Source organism: Geotrypetes seraphini, chromosome 1 (genome assembly GCF_902459505.1).
Source record: "Geotrypetes seraphini chromosome 1, aGeoSer1.1, whole genome shotgun sequence".
Lineage (NCBI taxonomy): Eukaryota > Metazoa > Chordata > Amphibia > Gymnophiona > Dermophiidae > Geotrypetes > Geotrypetes seraphini.
Genome location: NC_047084.1, coordinates 455,784,323 through 455,801,421, shown reverse-complemented (window position 1 = coordinate 455,801,421; position 17,099 = coordinate 455,784,323). Strand labels below are relative to the sequence as shown.

Genomic DNA, 17,099 nt, shown 5'->3' with positions numbered 1-17,099 from the left:
ACTTTCAAGACTCAAGGTGAACAAAGCCATGGGACCGGACAATTTGCACCCAAGAGTGCTTAGAGAGCTGTGCGATGTTCTGGCGGAACCGTTAGCCATGCTCTTCAATCTCTCCCTAAGTACGGGGAGAGGTCCCCCTGGACTGGAAAACAGCTAACCGTCGTTCCTCTGCCACAAAAAGGGTTGCAGAGAAGAGGCTGCAAACTACCGACCAGTGAGTCTCACATCAATAGTGTGTAAACTCATGGAAACTCTACTTAAAGGTAAATTAGACACGATAATGGATGAAGGGAATCTAAGGGATCCCTGTCAATATGGATTCACCAGAGGCAGGTCATGCCAATCCAATCTTATAAGCTTCTTCGATTGGGTGACAGGAAAGCTAGACTCGGGAGAGTCTCTAGACATAGTGTTACCTGGATTTCAGTAAGCTTTCGACAGTGTCCCACACCGTAGACTATTAAACAAGATGAAATCGATGGGTTTGGGTGAGAAACTAACTGCATGGGTCAGTGATTGGCTGAGTGGAAGACTTCAGAGGGTGGTGGTCAACGGCACCCTCTCTGAGACATCGTAGGTGACTAGCGGAGTGCCGCAGGCTCAGTCCTGGGACCATCCCTTTTCAACATATTCATAGGGGACTTGACCCGGGGGCTTCAGGGTAAAGTAGCACTGTTCGCCGAAGATGCCAAACTGTGTAACATAGTAAGTGAAAGCAACTCCAGGATAGTATGACACAAGATCTGATCACGTTGGAAAACTGGTCCTCGACATGGCAGCTAGGCTTCAACGCTAAAAAATGTAAGGTCATGCATCTCGGCAGCGGAAATCCATGCAGAACATACTCCTTGAATGGAGAAACGCTAGCTAGGACTTCAGAGGAACGGGACTTGGGGTAATCATCAGTGCAGACATGAAGGCTGCCAAACAAGTAGAGAAGGCCTCATCAAAGGCAAGGCAAATGATGGGATGTATCAATAGAAGCTTCGTCAGTCGTAAACCTGAAGTCATAATGCCACTCTACAGAACCATGGTGAGACCCCATCTGGAATACTGTGTGCAATTCTGGAGGCCACATTACCGGAAAGATGTGCTTCGAGCTGAGTCAGTCCAACGGATGGCCACTAGGATGGTCGCGGGGCTCAAGGGTCTCTCATACGAAGAAAGACTGGGCAAACTGCAGCTCTATACCCTAGAGGAGCGCAGGGAAAGGGGTGACATGATTGAGACATTTAAGTACATCACGGGTCGTGTCGAGGTGGAAACGATATATTATTTCCCAAGGGACCCTCGGTCACAAGGGGGCACCTGCTCAAACTCAGAGGAGGGAAATTTAGTGGTGACACCAGGAAGTATTTCTTCACAGAAAGGGAGGTAGATAACTGGAACAGACTTCCGGTGCAGGTGATCAAGGCCACCAGCCTGCTGGACTTTAAGAATAAATGGGACATCCACGTGGGATCCCTACGAGGGTCGAGTTAAGGAACTAGGTCATTAGCATTCAGACTTAATGGGGTGGGTCAATAGAGTGGGCAGACTTGATGGGCTGGAGCCCTTTTCTGCTGTCATCTTTCTATGTTTCTATGACTGAGATAAGGATGTGTCCATAGAAGATATGCCACTAATAGACACATCTGAGATACAGCGGGACTGTGCAGGGGAAGAACACCAGCTTTAAAACTCATTCCACAAATGTCTCATAAATTCAGAGAAAGCTTCTGGCTACTGGGGTGTAAATTCACCCTTTGATGACTTAACTTTGTGTTTCTTAGGTTGCGGAAGATCTGCAGCCAGGCACACGAAACTAGCAGCCATGCCAAGTCCCAAAAATAAAGAAGGCCACCCCACTGGGCAAGCCGAGCATTTGGTCACCTACTTCAACATGGAAGAGGCTAAGCTGAATGTTGCTGCCTCTCCTAGGTGCGCCACACAGTATGTGGTGCAAGAATGTTCTTAAAGGAAGCAATATGGTGGCAGGGATATCAAACACTAATTGAGCTCTCCGGTTTCTGAGGATGGGCAATAAAAGGAAGGGACAGGTGAAAGCACCTACTCAACTGCCCGGGATTAGCGCTCTTCTAGCCCTGGCCCAGACTTTTATCTTAGGCTTTTTGTCATCTGTGGCTGGATTGGAGTCTTCGGATGACTCGAGAGCAGTGTTTGGAGAAGCCTCTCCAGTTTTGTTGGAAACTTCACTGAGTCCTAAACAACGCGAGATCCCTCTAAGACCAGGGTTCCTGGTTGCGCCAATGGGATCATCATAGAGTTCTGATACAGCTATTGATGGTGACAGGTTCCCATCACCGTTTGGTGTTCCGACCACACAAAATCCCCCCTTGGCATCCACTGAGAAGATAACGAGTGTCGACGATTGAATGGGCCCTAGGGGACTCTAGGAACTATCATTGTAGAGCAAGTGGGGTCGGATGGAATAATTGACACGTTTAAGAGGTTTGAGCAGGATTCTACCTCTTTAGGAGAATTTTATAGAGCTATTGAAAAGTTGGAGCATTCAGTGAGTCAACGTTTGGATACAATTAGTGAAGGGTTGCTTCTCCTTCAAATCCAGGTGGGGAAACATCAAGAGAAACTGGATAAACATTCTGGGAGTCTACAGAAATTAGAAAAAAAAAATCAGGAAAAATTTCTAGATTGTCAGCAAGAACTAAAGATAAATTATTGATACATCAAAAATTGGAGACAATTGAGAATTTCAATAGAAGACTAAACTTGAGATTTGTAAATTTTCCTTAAACACCTCTCTTGTCCCTGACAAATATAGTAAAAAAAATACTTTGAGGAAATTTTACAGATTCCTAAGGATTCTATGCCACCTTTAACCAGGGCCTTTTATCTAACTTCTGGTGTGTTGGAGAAGGAAAAAGATGAAAAGAAGAATGAATGAGACACCTAGCCTAGATTTGACATGTTTTTTTTGGGTTTTTTTTTAGAAAACTCTCAATCTGTGATCATAGCTGCTAGGCTAACATTGATAGTGACTTTCACCTTAGAACCCGATAGAAATTGAGACTGTATTTTCGATTTAAGGATGTTCCATTCTGTGGTTCAAATGTGTTGGTTTTTCCTGATTTGTCTAAGGTAACAGAGCAGACACAAGACCTTTCTGGGTCTGCATAAGCTGGTTGTTTCTTTGGGTGCTACTTATTTCCTTCAATTTCCTTGTAAGTGCATCGTGAAATATCAAAGTCATATTTATGTTTTCTTAGAACCATCACATCTAAACAGTTTGGGAAAGTAGAATAGCTACAACGCAGCAATCTTCATTCAACAGGATTAAGTATAGGATCGCAAATGGGCTCATAAAGTCGTTTACATCAATAAAGAAATCCAATGCAGATGTTTTAACTTTTTACTTATCATTTTTAATGCAGTGTCTCTAACATGCCCCTTATTTTTCTTTTTTTTCCCCTTTTTTATGAAATTATCTCCATCTTCTTTTCTTTTCCAACATCTTGTTCCCATTATAGTGGACTTAGACAAGCATTGATATGTAATTATACTATGATAAAGGTTTTCCTTTTAAATTTTTTCATTGATGTAATTGTCTTACAAATTCAGGTGTTAACCTTTGTATTTTCTTTTGAAAATTTGCAAAATTTAAAAATTTAAAAAAAGCTCTTAAAGCACAAAATTTATGTAATCCTGGCATGAATTCACATCAGGAGAGCCCAAGGACTTCATCTTAACAAGTTTTGAGGCAGAAATTGCAGTTTTGGAGAAGCAGGGAGCTTTTGAAAAAACATCGCTAAAAATCCAAGATAGCCGACATTAAGAAAATTGCATCAAAAACAATGATTTTTTTTTACATTAAACAAATAAGAAAAACAGTGATTTTAGGATTTTTTTCAGTTGAGGGAACACAGAGAAACATGCAGAAACCCTCAAAATTTTGAATTTCAAACCTTTCCTGATTCACCTGAAAATGTGCTGCAGCCTGCCTCAGCTCTCTTTCAGTAGATCACTGAATCAGAAAATCACTGCCTCATGCTGGGAATGCCTCTGCAACGCTGATTTTCGGGCTGCCAGTCAGACCCGATGTCTGACTGTTCTTACACCGCTGCAGACCGACGGATGTGCTCAGGGATGGGCGGAGGTGAGAAGATGCAGCTGGCACCCTGCAAGACACCGTCAAGTCTCCAACAGATGCCAAACAGTCTGTGCTCGAAACTTCATTCGGCAGAAGTAAATGCAGGCTAGCTGACAGATACCACCAGGGACTGACCTGTCAGCTATAGACTGAAGTCTGTGTGATCTTAATGAAAGGCAGAGCTGAATAATTGCAGAAACCCCTCAAAAGGGATGAAAAAATACTCCAAATAAAATAAGAAATTGTGGAGAGCAGAACACACACACTTCTGCAGGCATGTGTGCAGAAAGGAAAAACTCTAGGTGGAGCTAGGGCGCCCAGTGAAATACACAAGAAGCACAGAGAAAAAAATCTGGAGTGGTTTCCTTCTGCAAATGGCACAGGGCCATGGGGATACTGCCCATCTGTCTAGAATGTTTCACCTGTTGCACTGGAAATTGTTATAAAGCATAATTGTTTCTCTTATGTTGTTATTAGAAATTTCTATATGTACATATTATGGATGTATTTATTAGTAGTTTTTTATGTGTTTATTCAGTTTTTATTTAGTTTGACTCCTGATGCAGGCCCGTTGGCCGAAACTTGACTCATATCAAGTCATTTATAGTTTTATCACAGCTCTGTTCAATAAGGCCTGACTGATGATTATTTCCAAGCTTCCATTTGTTCGCTGTCCACTCCGTAGTTTCTGTTGCTGGAGCATGGGGGAGACATAGGCAAAATTGTCATTTTTGTACCTTACAGAATCCTGTCAGTTACATGAGCCCCTGCCGTATTTGGCCAGTTATGCCAGGTCTATGGTTGGCCAAACTTCAGGCAAGCAAATGTAGGCACACCAATGTCAGATTACATTACATTACATTACAATAGTGTTCTATAACATAATCCAAGTGCCCACATGCCATTATAGAATAGGATGTTACCACATGGCATATGGGCAATGAAAATAAGGAACCCAATTATAGAATCCATCTCTCCAGTCACTCAACATCCACCCCTTCAGTTTGACAGTCCGTCATCCAATTGATCAGTATCCAGTTTCAGCAGAACTCTTGTCTAAATAAAATAAGTTATCTGCTTTACTTATTTCCAATAAACAGTTGAAAATAAAGAAAGCAAGTTATCCTTTGAATACTGACTTGGTTTAAGCTGGCTGTTTAAACAATTCAAGGGCATGCATTGTGAGAGCAGCATATGGCAAAGAGGATTTTTGGCTACTAAAATTGAGGGGGGATTAGCTCATGGAGTTATGGGTCTGCCCAACAATGAAATATGCCTAATATTTCTATAGCAGCAATAGAAGACTGAAGTAGTCTATACCAGGGAGTGTTAGATTTGCTTCCCTGAATCAGGCAATGTAGTCACTGACTTTTTCCTGTAGAACAGAGCCTAGGAAAGTTCATGCAGAGCTCCCCCCTAAGTGAAATTTCTCTCCAATAGCATTTTTCTTTCTCCTAGATGTATATATATACATTTCCTTGTAAATAAAGTCAGATCAGTTGAGAACCATAGCAGCTGAATGATCAGCAATTATTTTACATTTTAATAAAGAATTTTCTAAACCTCCACAGAGAAGACTGCTTATCTTCTATAGAGAATATGTTCAACCAGCTGTTCACTACACCGCCTGATTGACCCCTCTATTAAAGAACCTTAAAGCTATTCAAAATATTTCCTCTGCTACAATTATACAGCCTATGATCAATCTAATCTCCATAAATCTGTCCTATGCCCTTATCAACCCTGTTATACCCCTTGCAATTTTAATGTTGTATGGCAATGCATTCCATCAATGTTGGCTGCTGTTTGCTGAAGTGCTTCCATTCACTAGGTCTATGAAAGAACAGCCTCCTCCTTCCCCATGCCCTGTACTTACCGTGCAGGTCTTCATATCAGTCTCGTTCAGTCTCATGCAAAAAATGAACTCAGAGAAATTGGGCCAGAACTCAGTGCAGGGTGTGTACTGGAGTGAGGTGACCCTGCGCCTTAGCATGATGCTGGGGCCACCTGTGGAGACAGAAAGAAATGTGCCATCAACCATAATTGCTAAAAACCACATGCACATGCTAGTCTATGTCCACCCACCCTTATGTTTTTTTCTGTAGTGTGGTTTCTGTAAAATACTGGCCTGGTATGGCAAGAACAGGAGAAAAGTATGATAGACTTGTGAAAAAAATGCTACCTTTTGGAGATTTTAGAAACCATTATCAGCATGTTAGAGGTGCTGCTGGGCAGAAAAGAGGAACAATGAGCCATTGGGGGAGGGAATTTCCAATACTGGAATAGAAGGGGGTATTGTAGACCAGATTTAGAAAAACTGGCACGGTTGTGTATTTGTAGGAATCTTAATACTAGATAAATAACAATGTAATGGGCTGCACTGAGGAAGAGCCAAAGATCAGAGACAGATTTATTTGAGGACCCGACAATTTTTCATGCTGTATGTTGCCAACATAAGACTTCCAATGACTTTGCTTGAAAGTTTAACACTTGACTGCAGAATTAACACAAAAAGTTTTGTACTGCTGTGACTACTGTTTGACCCATGTCAGATCCTCATATAAAATCTGCTTCCTCTGATCCTCGACTAGCAGTCCACTACACTGCTAATGATCTATGTTTACTATTTTCCTGTGGTCTGCTTGGTCTTAATACTAGAACATGAAGGAGGTTCAAAGGACAGGATCAAGGTACATAGGCAGTATGTATAGGGAAGGACATAACTTGCAAAGATGTCCATCCAGCAAGCCAACAATTTTGGAGCTTTATCTGCTGTCCATGGTTTATATCCTTGAAGACGCAGATGGGTGAAATCATAGGACCAAGGTACAGGGGCTCATGCAACAGAATGAGACCGAGATTGTGCGATTCCTGGTCTTCACTGTATTCCTGATGGGTCACTACCAATTCTACATGAAAAGAAGGAGCATCCAGCTGGGTATTCAGCAAGCCAGCCTGGACCAGAACCGAGGACTCCTCATTTTTTCTGTAGGAAAATAAGAAGATTAGATGAAAGCTAGTTACTTTGTGGACATGACCATCTGCATTCTTCTGCTGACATCAACAGGACCTCCAAGTGTGTCTTCTGCTTCTAGCTCCAAATGTAATTCCAAACATGCACTCTCTAAGAACCCTACTTGAATGGCACAGAATTCTTTCCCCACCCTCCTCTCTGAGACTAAACCAGCCAAAATCTCCACTGTTCTATAGGCAAGTAGTAAGTGAAGACAGCAATTTGAAGAAGCCATTTTTAGAGAAAATACTGTAAACAGAGATTGAAAAAAGAAAGAAATACTGAGTGGACATGGAATTAGCACTTACATAATGTTAGTGCAAGATGCAGTGGTGAGGATCCACCATCGGTTGAGAATGGAGCCTGAGCAGAAGTGATAAATGGACAACTTCAGGGACACCACCCAGGGGAACTCTCCTCTCTCAGCCTCTGCATTTTCGGCTTTGACGGGATTGGAACGGAAGGCTTTCCGCTGGCCACATGCTAGAAAAAAAGAGGCAGAATATGACAGAAAGTTAGGATTTGAACTGGTCACATAATAGATCTCCAAAAGGGCTATGTCTTGAAGGGGCTCATATAAGAGATCTAGAAAAATGTTTTCAACTAACTTTGTTAAGGTCAGCTTGCACTTTGACAAACTTTAAAAGGCCCTATAACATTATAAGCAAGAATAAATGTGTCGTGAAAGTAAACAAAGCAATGGTATCAAAACCTGAAAGCCTTTTGTGAGAAACCAAAATTACAAGAAAGGCAGCCTAATCGGTTTCAGGGTATAAGCTGCATAACAATGCCATATCCTTGACAAAGAGGGGTATTGTCCAAGATTTTAAAGGTAGCTAATGGCTGGAGGGTTTAAAGTTACTGGTTGGAAAACTGTTACTCTAACAGGCATGTATTAGAAGACAGGCATGTATTAGAAACTGCAGTTTTCTGGCAGGCCTAGGGGGAAGGGAGGAAGAGGAACAATGGGCTGCGTACAAAACAGATTTGCTGGAACTACGGTAGTTGAAACTGCAGAATAACCATAAAAGAACTAACACTATAGATTTCCCATACAGTTGTGCATTTATTTGGAAATGAATGATAAATATGACAAAGGAGGTCATATCATTTTAAACAGGGTAAATACAGGGATCCAAATAAGCCAAAATCACTCGGGCTGATATTCAATGCAATTTAAGTGTGCAGGAGGGCTCCTGCCCATTTAAATCGCTTAGAGCCACCCAATTGCCGATATTAAGTGGCACTTAACCAGGCAGTTCTGCTGAATATCAGCTCTGACTGGCCCACACTTAAAGTGGTAAGGTCAAGGGTGGTAAAGGGAGCAGAGTTGGGAAAGAGCCATCAGTTATATGGGTGCTGGAAATACGCAATTCTGGCACCCACATAGCTAAGCAGGTGAATTTAAGACAGCTTCAAGCGCTGTTCTGTGGGAGATTGGAAGGGAAGATGTTTCAGGAGGGAGTGGGAGGGGAACTAGAAGGGGTAAACATTGTGATATTTGGCTATTTGATCAGGGCTCGCATAACTGTCTTATGTGGGCCCCAACTGAATGTCAGCTGGGACACACATAAGCTACAGTGGCCAAGACATCTACTGTATATTCCTGAATATTCATTGCTGCTGCCCAGACATGTCCAGAACTAATTTAGCTGGCAACTGAGTTTTTAAAAACACTGACTGACGCAGGCTAAATATCGTCTGGAATCATTTATAACACTAATTTAATCTATGAGGCTAGGAACACAGCACTATCTAAGGTATCCCAGATGTTACATGGACAGCAATTCTATTACAGTGTGCTGAGAATTATACGTACAGAGGGCTATTTTTATTCATAGAATACTAGTGGACCCAGATTATATATATACACATTAGGGCCTGATATTCAGATTACGGGAGTTAGCTGGGCTGATTCCTATGATTGGTACTGAGCCCAGATATATTCAATGCCGGGACACTTCTGGTGACTGGTTCTGCATAACCGGTTTATATTTGGCCGCTACAAGATTAGCCAGCCATGTCGATAGTCAGCGCTGGTTCGCTAAGTTTATAGCAGCCAAAGATAGACCAATTATTTAAGTGGCCTGCTTTGGCTACTCGACTTAACCAGCCAGTAGTCTGAATTTCATGGATAGCCGGCTAAGTTGCAAGATATAGCAGGCCATCTATTAGCCGCTAACTGCTAATATTCAGCAGCCATCTCGTGCTTAATATTAGCGCTTAGGCAGCTATGTGCTATTTAGCCAGCCAGGAGCAATAGTTCTGAAAATCAAGCAGATAATGTATAGAGGTAATCCGTAGATCTGGTGTAAATGCTTGCACCAAAGTGCAGAGATATGCACATAACCACAGTATTCTATAATTTACACACACAAGTTTGAGCTCAGCCCTTTCTTCACACAGATCCTGCCTATATATTTGCCCACCTGCCAATACACACTTTGTTAGTTATATGCATATTTACAGAAAAGTGCTTGGGCAGATTTTAGATACTTCTACATTTGCTGATAACACAAAATGATTCAAACTTGTTAAAAATCATGAGAGGATTGTAAAAAATTGCAAGAGGACCTTATGAGATTGGTATTTGGTTTATTGCACCTTGAAATACCGCTCTTAATACAGAATGTCAGAGCAGTTTACAAATCAGAGGAAAAGAACACTATTTTTAAAAAAAGACCTAAAATCTCACAGACACAATCAGCTTCATTCAAACATACATATAGAAATTAATTGAAAGCAAACCATCCCACTGACTTTTGTAGCATTACACATTCCCCTGAACAAATTAAAGATCATATGCTAATTTAATCAGATAAGTCTTCAATGAGGCTCTAAACTTCTTTTGGTCCATCTCTGCCCAAAGGGGTTTGGGTACTGTATTCCACAGAGAAAGAGCTACCAAAGGGAAAGCACTGGCTCTTGTGTCAGTGTATCTAGCCATTGCTGGGGTTATAAGTTGAACGCAAGGCAATCTAATATAATAAAACCCTTACCCATGCATGCGCAGTTGAAACGGTGTGATCCCTGCCGCCATGATTTATGCTTCCGTGCTGTGTTCCATTTGCAGCGAGTGCACGGCGGTGGAGCCTGTGGCGGTTTGATTTGTGGCAGTAAGAGAAGCATTGCCATTGCCAATGTCACTTCCAGCCTAGGGCAGGGAGGGAGGCTTCAACTCGCTGCTCTTGCTTGCTTCTGGACTTCCTCGCAGCTCCTGCCTTCGTGGAAAAAGAAAGTAGGTGGGAACCGGCAGCGACGAAGGACCGAAGCAAGCAGGAGCAGCGAGTAGTGAATGCTGTGCTGCCAACGGCTGTGTGAGACCCGGGAGGAGAGGGGAGGGGGGGATGAGAAACGCTACTGATGACTGGCCTACTACAGGACAGGGGGAGCAGGGAAGGGGTGCTGCTGGACAGGGGGGAGGGAAAAGGAAGGGAAAAGAGCTACTGCAGGACAGGGTGAACGGAATGGGTGCTGCTGGACAGGGGGAGGTAAAAGGAAGGGAGAAGGGCTACTGAAGGACAGGGGGAGCAGGCAAGGGGTGCTGCTGCACAGGGAAAGATGGGAGGGAAATGCTGATACTGCACAAGGAAGTGGGGGGAGGAGAGGGAAGGGGGCCAGGGAGCAAACTTGTTAGGCTTTGGGGGAAGGGGTGTGTTGGGGGGCAGGCAGCAATATTGGTTTGCTTTGGGGGGAGGTAACAGAAGGGGGCCATGGAGAGAGACAGAAAGAAAGGCAGACAGCGCATGAGAACGAAGACATACGCACACAGAAAGACAGAGGGCAGGGAGATAGACAGAAAGCAAAAAAGACAGACAGACAGGGGGCCAGGGAGAGAGACAAACAGCCAGCAGCCAAGGAGAGAGAAACAAAGAAAAAAAGACAGACAGCAGCCAAGGAGAGAGAGAAAGAGAAAGAAAAAAGACAGACAGCTAGCGGCCAAGGAGAGAGAGACAAAGAAAAAAAGACAGACAGACTGCGGCCAAGGAGAGAGAGACAAAGAAAAAAAGACAGACAATTCACACGGTAACTTTTCATTAAATTTTGTTATCTGTTAAGTCTACACATCTATTCTAGCACCGTTAATTGAACGGGCTTAAACACTAGTAGTCATATAATGGGAAACTGGGCATCCAAATGTCAGATGAATTTTTTTTTTTTTTTTTTAGAAATTGTAATTATACAGTCACCAAAGATAAAAAAGAGGATAAAACATGTTCACAAATCCAAACTAATATACAAACCAAATTATCAGTACACTCCTTTCTAGCCCACATCTAGAGGGAAGAAAGGAAACAAAATAAGCAACACACAAGAAAAAGGAAATCCAAGGAATATATATCAGTTTATAGGTAGCAATTATTCTATTTCAAACTCCTTTAATTAGGCCCCCTTTTATCAAGTCAAATTAGGGGTTTTTTTAATTGCCAACTGCTGCGGTAAAAGCTCCAAAACTCATAGCAATTCTATGGGCATTGGAGCTTTTACTTCAGCGGCCGGCAATAAAAAAAACCCTAACGTGGTTTGATAAAAGGAGGCCTTAATCATTTCTCATTACTCTTAAAGAAATTCACTAATTGTAAAGAATTCCAGAAAATAAGATTATTTCCCTGAAAAGTTATAAGACATTTACAAGGTGATTAAATTTGCAGATGACTCTAAACTGTTCAAACTTAAAACACATGCAGACTGTGAAAAAGTGCAGGCACTCCTTAGGAAATTGGACGACTGGGCATATATGTGATAGATTAAATTTAATGTGGACAAATGCAAAGTGATGCACATTAGTAAGAATAACCCAAATCATAGTTACCAGATGCAAGGGTCCACCTTGGGGGTTAGTGCCCAAGAAAAAGATCTGGATGTCATTGTAGATAATATGATGAAACCTTCCACTCAACTTGTGGTGGCAGCCAAAAAAGCAAACAAGATGCTAGGAATGATTAAAAAAAGGGATGATTAACAAGACTAAGAATGTTATAATCCCTCTTTATCACTCCAAGGAGCAAACTCACCTTGAGTATTGCATTCAATTCTGGATGCCTTATCTCAAAAAAGATATAGCAGAACTAGAAAAGGTTCAAAGAAAAGCAACCAAGATGATAAAGAGGATGGAACTCCTCTCATATGAGGAAAGACTAAAGAGGTTAGGGCTCTTCAGCTTGGAAAAGGGATGGATGAGGGGAAATACGATTGAAGTCTACAAAATCCTGAGAGGTGTAGAACGGGTACAAGTAGATTGATTTTTTACTCCATCAAAAATTACAAAGACTAGGGGACACTTGATGAAGTTACAGAGAAATACTTTTAAAAACCAATAGGAGGAAATATTTTTTCACTCAGAGAATAGTTAAGCTCTGGAATGCATTTCCAGAGGATGTGGTTAAAAGAGATTATGTATTTATCCTGGTAAGTACTTTTCCAGTAGATAGGTGAGACATTCTAGACCAAGGGTAGGCAATTCTGGTCCTCCACAGGCAGGTCAGGTTTTCAGGATATCCACAATAAATATGCATGAGATAGATTTGCATCTCAAGCAGGCAGTGCATGCAAATCCATCTCATACATATTCATTGTGACTATCCTTAAAACCTGACCTGCCTGTGGCTCTCAAGGGCCAGAATTGCCTACTCCTGTTCTAGACAGATGGGTAGTGTCCCCATGGCCAAGTGCTATCTACAGAAGGAATCCACTCTGTATTTCTTCTCTATGCCTCTGCTGTTCTTCACTGTACTCTCTATCTCCATCTACAGTTAGTACCCAAGTACTAAGAGCCACCAAATCAATGTGAAGTAGAGATATCCATGGCAATCAGGTTCAGCAACAACCGTTCTGCTCAAGAATTAACATTAGAACATCAATTGCAAACAGCCAACAAAGGCCTCAAAGGAGCTCAGAAACTACTCCTGCAGAAAAAGTAACACATATACAATATTCTTCCCAGCTCCCAAGGGCTGACAGGCATCCAAGAAACAACTTGGAGAAGCATAAACAAATTGATACAGTAAACAGGCACAGGAAAGACAGGGTGGGTATCTAGAATGTCTCACCTATCTACTGGAAAACAGCTTACCAGGGTAAATACATAATCTCTTTTCCAGTGCTATAGGTGAGACATTCTAGACAGATGGGACATTTAAAAGCAATTCCCAAAAAGCTAGGGCGGGCTTACTGCACTGGTCCATAAGACTCACTGCCACATCCACTCTGTAAAACTTAGCAAAAGTGTGTAGAAAGGACCACATTGCCACCCTGCAGATCTTCTCAGGGGAGATAGCTCTAGCTTCGGCCCACAAAGAAGCCACACTCCTGGTAGAATGTGGCTTGACGGAAACAGGAGACTGTTTCCTGGAAATAATATAGGCTGGTTAAATGGCCCTATGGATTTATCTGGAACTTGTAGCCTTGGCAGCGGGAGCATCCCGCTTAATAGAATGAATCAGCACAAACAGATGGTCAGAGACAAATTTCATTAGTGACCTCTGGGTCAGAGAGATGAAACTTGTTAGTGATCGCCAGATAACGCAACAGTACTCTGCCAACATCCAGTTTCTTCAAAAGGCAATCTTGCTTCTTGGAACCAGTGGGCTGAAAAGCAGGCAAACATACTTCCTGATTAACATGGAAAGCTGAAACCACATTTTTCAGGAAGGAGGGAACCGTATGCAGTGAAATTCCAGTCTCCAAGATGCGGAGGAATGGTTCCCTACAAGAGAGAGCCTGGAGTTCCGAGACATGCTGCACTGAGGTAACAGCGACCAGAAACATGGTCTTGATCGTCAAATCTAAAAGGGAAGCATCCCGAAAGGCCCAAAGAGAGCCTTGGTAAGGCTAGACAGCACCAGGTTGAGGTCCCAGGAAGACAACAGCTGCTTGATCGGTGGTCTGATGCGAAGATCTCCTTTCAAAAATCTAGTGACATCAGAATGAGACGCCAAAGAGGAAAGACAATCCTGGGCTCTAAAACAAGAGAGCCTGGCTACCTGGATTCGAAGAAATTCTACAGTGAGGCCTTTATGATGTCCAGCTTGCAGAAAGGTAAGAATCACCAAGATCGGAGTCAAATATGGGTCTACCTGGTCCTAAGTGCACCAATGTTGGAAAGCCTTCCACTCTTTAGCTTAAGCAGAAACTGTGGAAGACTTCTTAGATTTGAGAAGAGTATCAATAACCACTTCAGAATAACCTTTGTGTTCTAAGGCTGCGCACTCAAGAGCCATGCCATAAGCGCAAAGCGACTCTGGTCCTCCATACGTATTATATTCAGTGGCGTACCAAGGGGGGGTGGGGGGGGGCGGTCCGCCCCGGGTACCAAGCCCTGAGGGGGTGCTCCCGGTCCGGTCCAGTTACCCCCCCTGCGCCGGGTGTCGCGTCTGGAAACAGCCTGCAGCAAGATCGCGATGCCAGAGATCTTTGCCTGCTTCGACTGTTTCCTCCGCCACGGTCCTGCCCCTCCTCTGATGTCAGAGGAGGGGCGGGACCGCGGCGGAGGAAACAGCCGAAGCAGGCAAAGATCTCTGGCATCGCGCGATCTTGTTGCAGGCTGTTTCCCCAGGGCAGTAGCGTACCAAGGGGGGCGAGGGGAGGTCCATCCCGGGTGCCGCCTTAGGGGGGGGTGCACAGCTGGCCCGGTCCCTATCGCGCTCCTACCCTCCCAGCGAAAGCAGCATCGGCGCCATTATCGAAAAAGGTAATGGCGCCAGGCCTTGGAGCACCAAGGCAGACCGCTTCTCCCCCCTCCCAGCCGAAACCCCGCTGACCATCCTATCTCTCCTCCCCCAAGTGAACCTTTCCGACCCTCCCAGCGAAAGCAGCAAACCTCCCTCCAGTAGCGTCGGCTTTATCCTCCCTCTGCCGCATCATTGATGACGTCATCAGTAACGCGGCAGAGGGAGGAGAAAGCCGCGAAGGAGGTTTGCTGCTCTCGCTGGGAAGGTCGGAAAGGTTCACGGGGGGGGGAGATAGGAGGGTCAGCGGGGGTTCGGCTGGGAGGGGGGAGAAGCGGACTGCCTCGGTGCTCCATTACCTTCTTCGGGCAGCAGCAGCGTTTACAATTCGCTGCTGTTGCCGGCTTCAGGCCTTGTTCTCTGCCTGGTCCTGCCTACTTCCAGTTTTCATGAAGACAGGACCCGACAGAGAGGAAGGCCTGAAGCGGGCAACAGCAGTGAATTGTGAATGCTGCTGCTGCCCGATGAAGTTCAGGACATCGGGGAAGGAGCAGGGAGAAATCGGCTGCTGGCTTGGGGGTGAGGGTAGGGAAAGAATCATGGAAGTGGAGAAATCGGCACGATGGCTTTGTGCGGGCTAGGGGGAGAGAGAAAGAAAGGAAAAAATAAAGAGGGGGGGCCAGGGGGAGAGAGAAAGAAAGGCAGAAATAAAGAGGGGTCAGGGGGAGAGAGAAAGAAAGGCAGAAAGAAAGAGGGGGACCAAGGGGAGAGAAAGAAAGGCAGAAATAAAGAGGGGGTCAAGGGGGAGAGAAAGAAAGGCAGAAAGAAAGAGGAGGGCCAGGGGGAGAGAGAAAGAAAGGCAGAAAGAAAGAGGGGGACCAAGGGGAGAGAAAGAAAGGCAGAAATAAAGAGGGGAGCCAGGGGGAGAGAGAAAGAAGAAGGACCAGAAGAAGGACCAGAGACTCATGAAATCACCAGACAAAAAAGTAGGAAAAATGATTTTATTTTCAACTTAGTGATCAAAATGGGTCCGTTTTGAAAATTTATATCTGCTGTCTATATTTTGCACTATGGCCCCCTTTTACTAAACCGCAATAGAGTTTTTTAGCGCAGGGAGCCTATGAGCGTCGAGAGCAGCGTGGGGCATTCAGCGCAGCTCCCTACGCTAAAAACCGCTATCGCAGTTTAGTAAAAAGGGAGGGGGAATATTTGTCTATTTTTGTATAGTTGTTACTGAGGTGACATTGCATAAAGTCATCTGCCTTGACCTCTTTGAAAACCCGCGGAATATAAATGATAATTAACATTTTCTCTGCGTTCAGCGTGCTTTGTGTTTTTAAAATTTTATTGTTGGTAGATCATTTTGACTTGGCCACAAAGGTAAGGGGGAGGGAGGGAGGGGAACTGCTGAAAGACATCTAGTAATCCTTGCAGGCTTGACTGCAGGGAATTATTTTTGTAAAATCATGTTTTGTTATGTGACTGGCATTATCTAGACTTTAATTTCTATGAATGAATAGAATGAAAATGATATAAAATTACTTGCTTGTTTTTATGTGCGTGCGCTGAAGGAAAGTGGAGAGAGGGCTGAGGATGCTGAAGGGAAATGGGGAAGAGAGTGGGGAGAAGACGCTGATTTATAAATTGACAATTGTACAGAATATTGTTTCTTTTTATACTTTAATATAAACAATTCAAGGCTTGTGTGGATGGAATCAGGTGGTTTGCGGGGATGGGGACCGAGCTTACGGGGATTAGTCCAATAAAATGGTATTTTTTTATTTCTCATTATTTGTTTAATTTTTATTTGTTAATTTATAAAGTGGTGATTGTTATGTATCAGTTTTTTCAAATTTACATCTACTGTCTTTATATTTTGCACTGTATTAGAGGACATGTGTTACTGTTTTTTGTGGTGTTGCATTGTATCCAGGGTCTGGTTTCTTGGCGGATCAGTTTAACTTTTGTCTACATATTTCTATTTTTAGTTTGTGATTATTCCATTTTGGGCGAGGGTGTATCTCTGTTCTGTGTGTTCTGAAAAAGACATAGTTTTCAGTTGGCATTGACTACAGGACCATTGACTGTGCGGGATCTGGCTTGTTTAGTTTTACAATGTATGTGTTGGTGTTCTAGTGCTCACTGCAATGTTTAAGATGCAGCCTTTTCCTAGGTACACTCTTGTGGTGCGATATGTAGATTGGTACTAAAAATCATATTTTTCATATAGATGGGGGGGTGTCAAAAAATGATGGGCCCCGGGTGCCACATACCCTAGGTACGCCACTGATTATATTACATTATATTAGTG

General features: G+C 43.4%; 1 protein-coding gene across 2 annotated transcripts in view; it reads right to left on the bottom strand.

Moving 5' to 3' along the window:
* The window catches only part of LOC117349026 (protein clarinet-like), a 404,996-nt gene that overhangs the window by 179,621 nt on the left and 208,276 nt on the right, over nt 1-17,099 (bottom strand). For both annotated transcript variants that reach the window (XM_033921891.1, XM_033921900.1), the window contains exons 4-6: nt 7,430-7,604; nt 6,832-7,094; nt 5,985-6,115 (exon numbers count right to left, since the gene is read on the bottom strand). In XM_033921891.1, the coding sequence (XP_033777782.1) occupies nt 5,985-6,115; nt 6,832-7,094; nt 7,430-7,604 (569 nt within the window). The remainder of the gene's footprint in view (nt 1-5,984; nt 6,116-6,831; nt 7,095-7,429; nt 7,605-17,099) is intronic.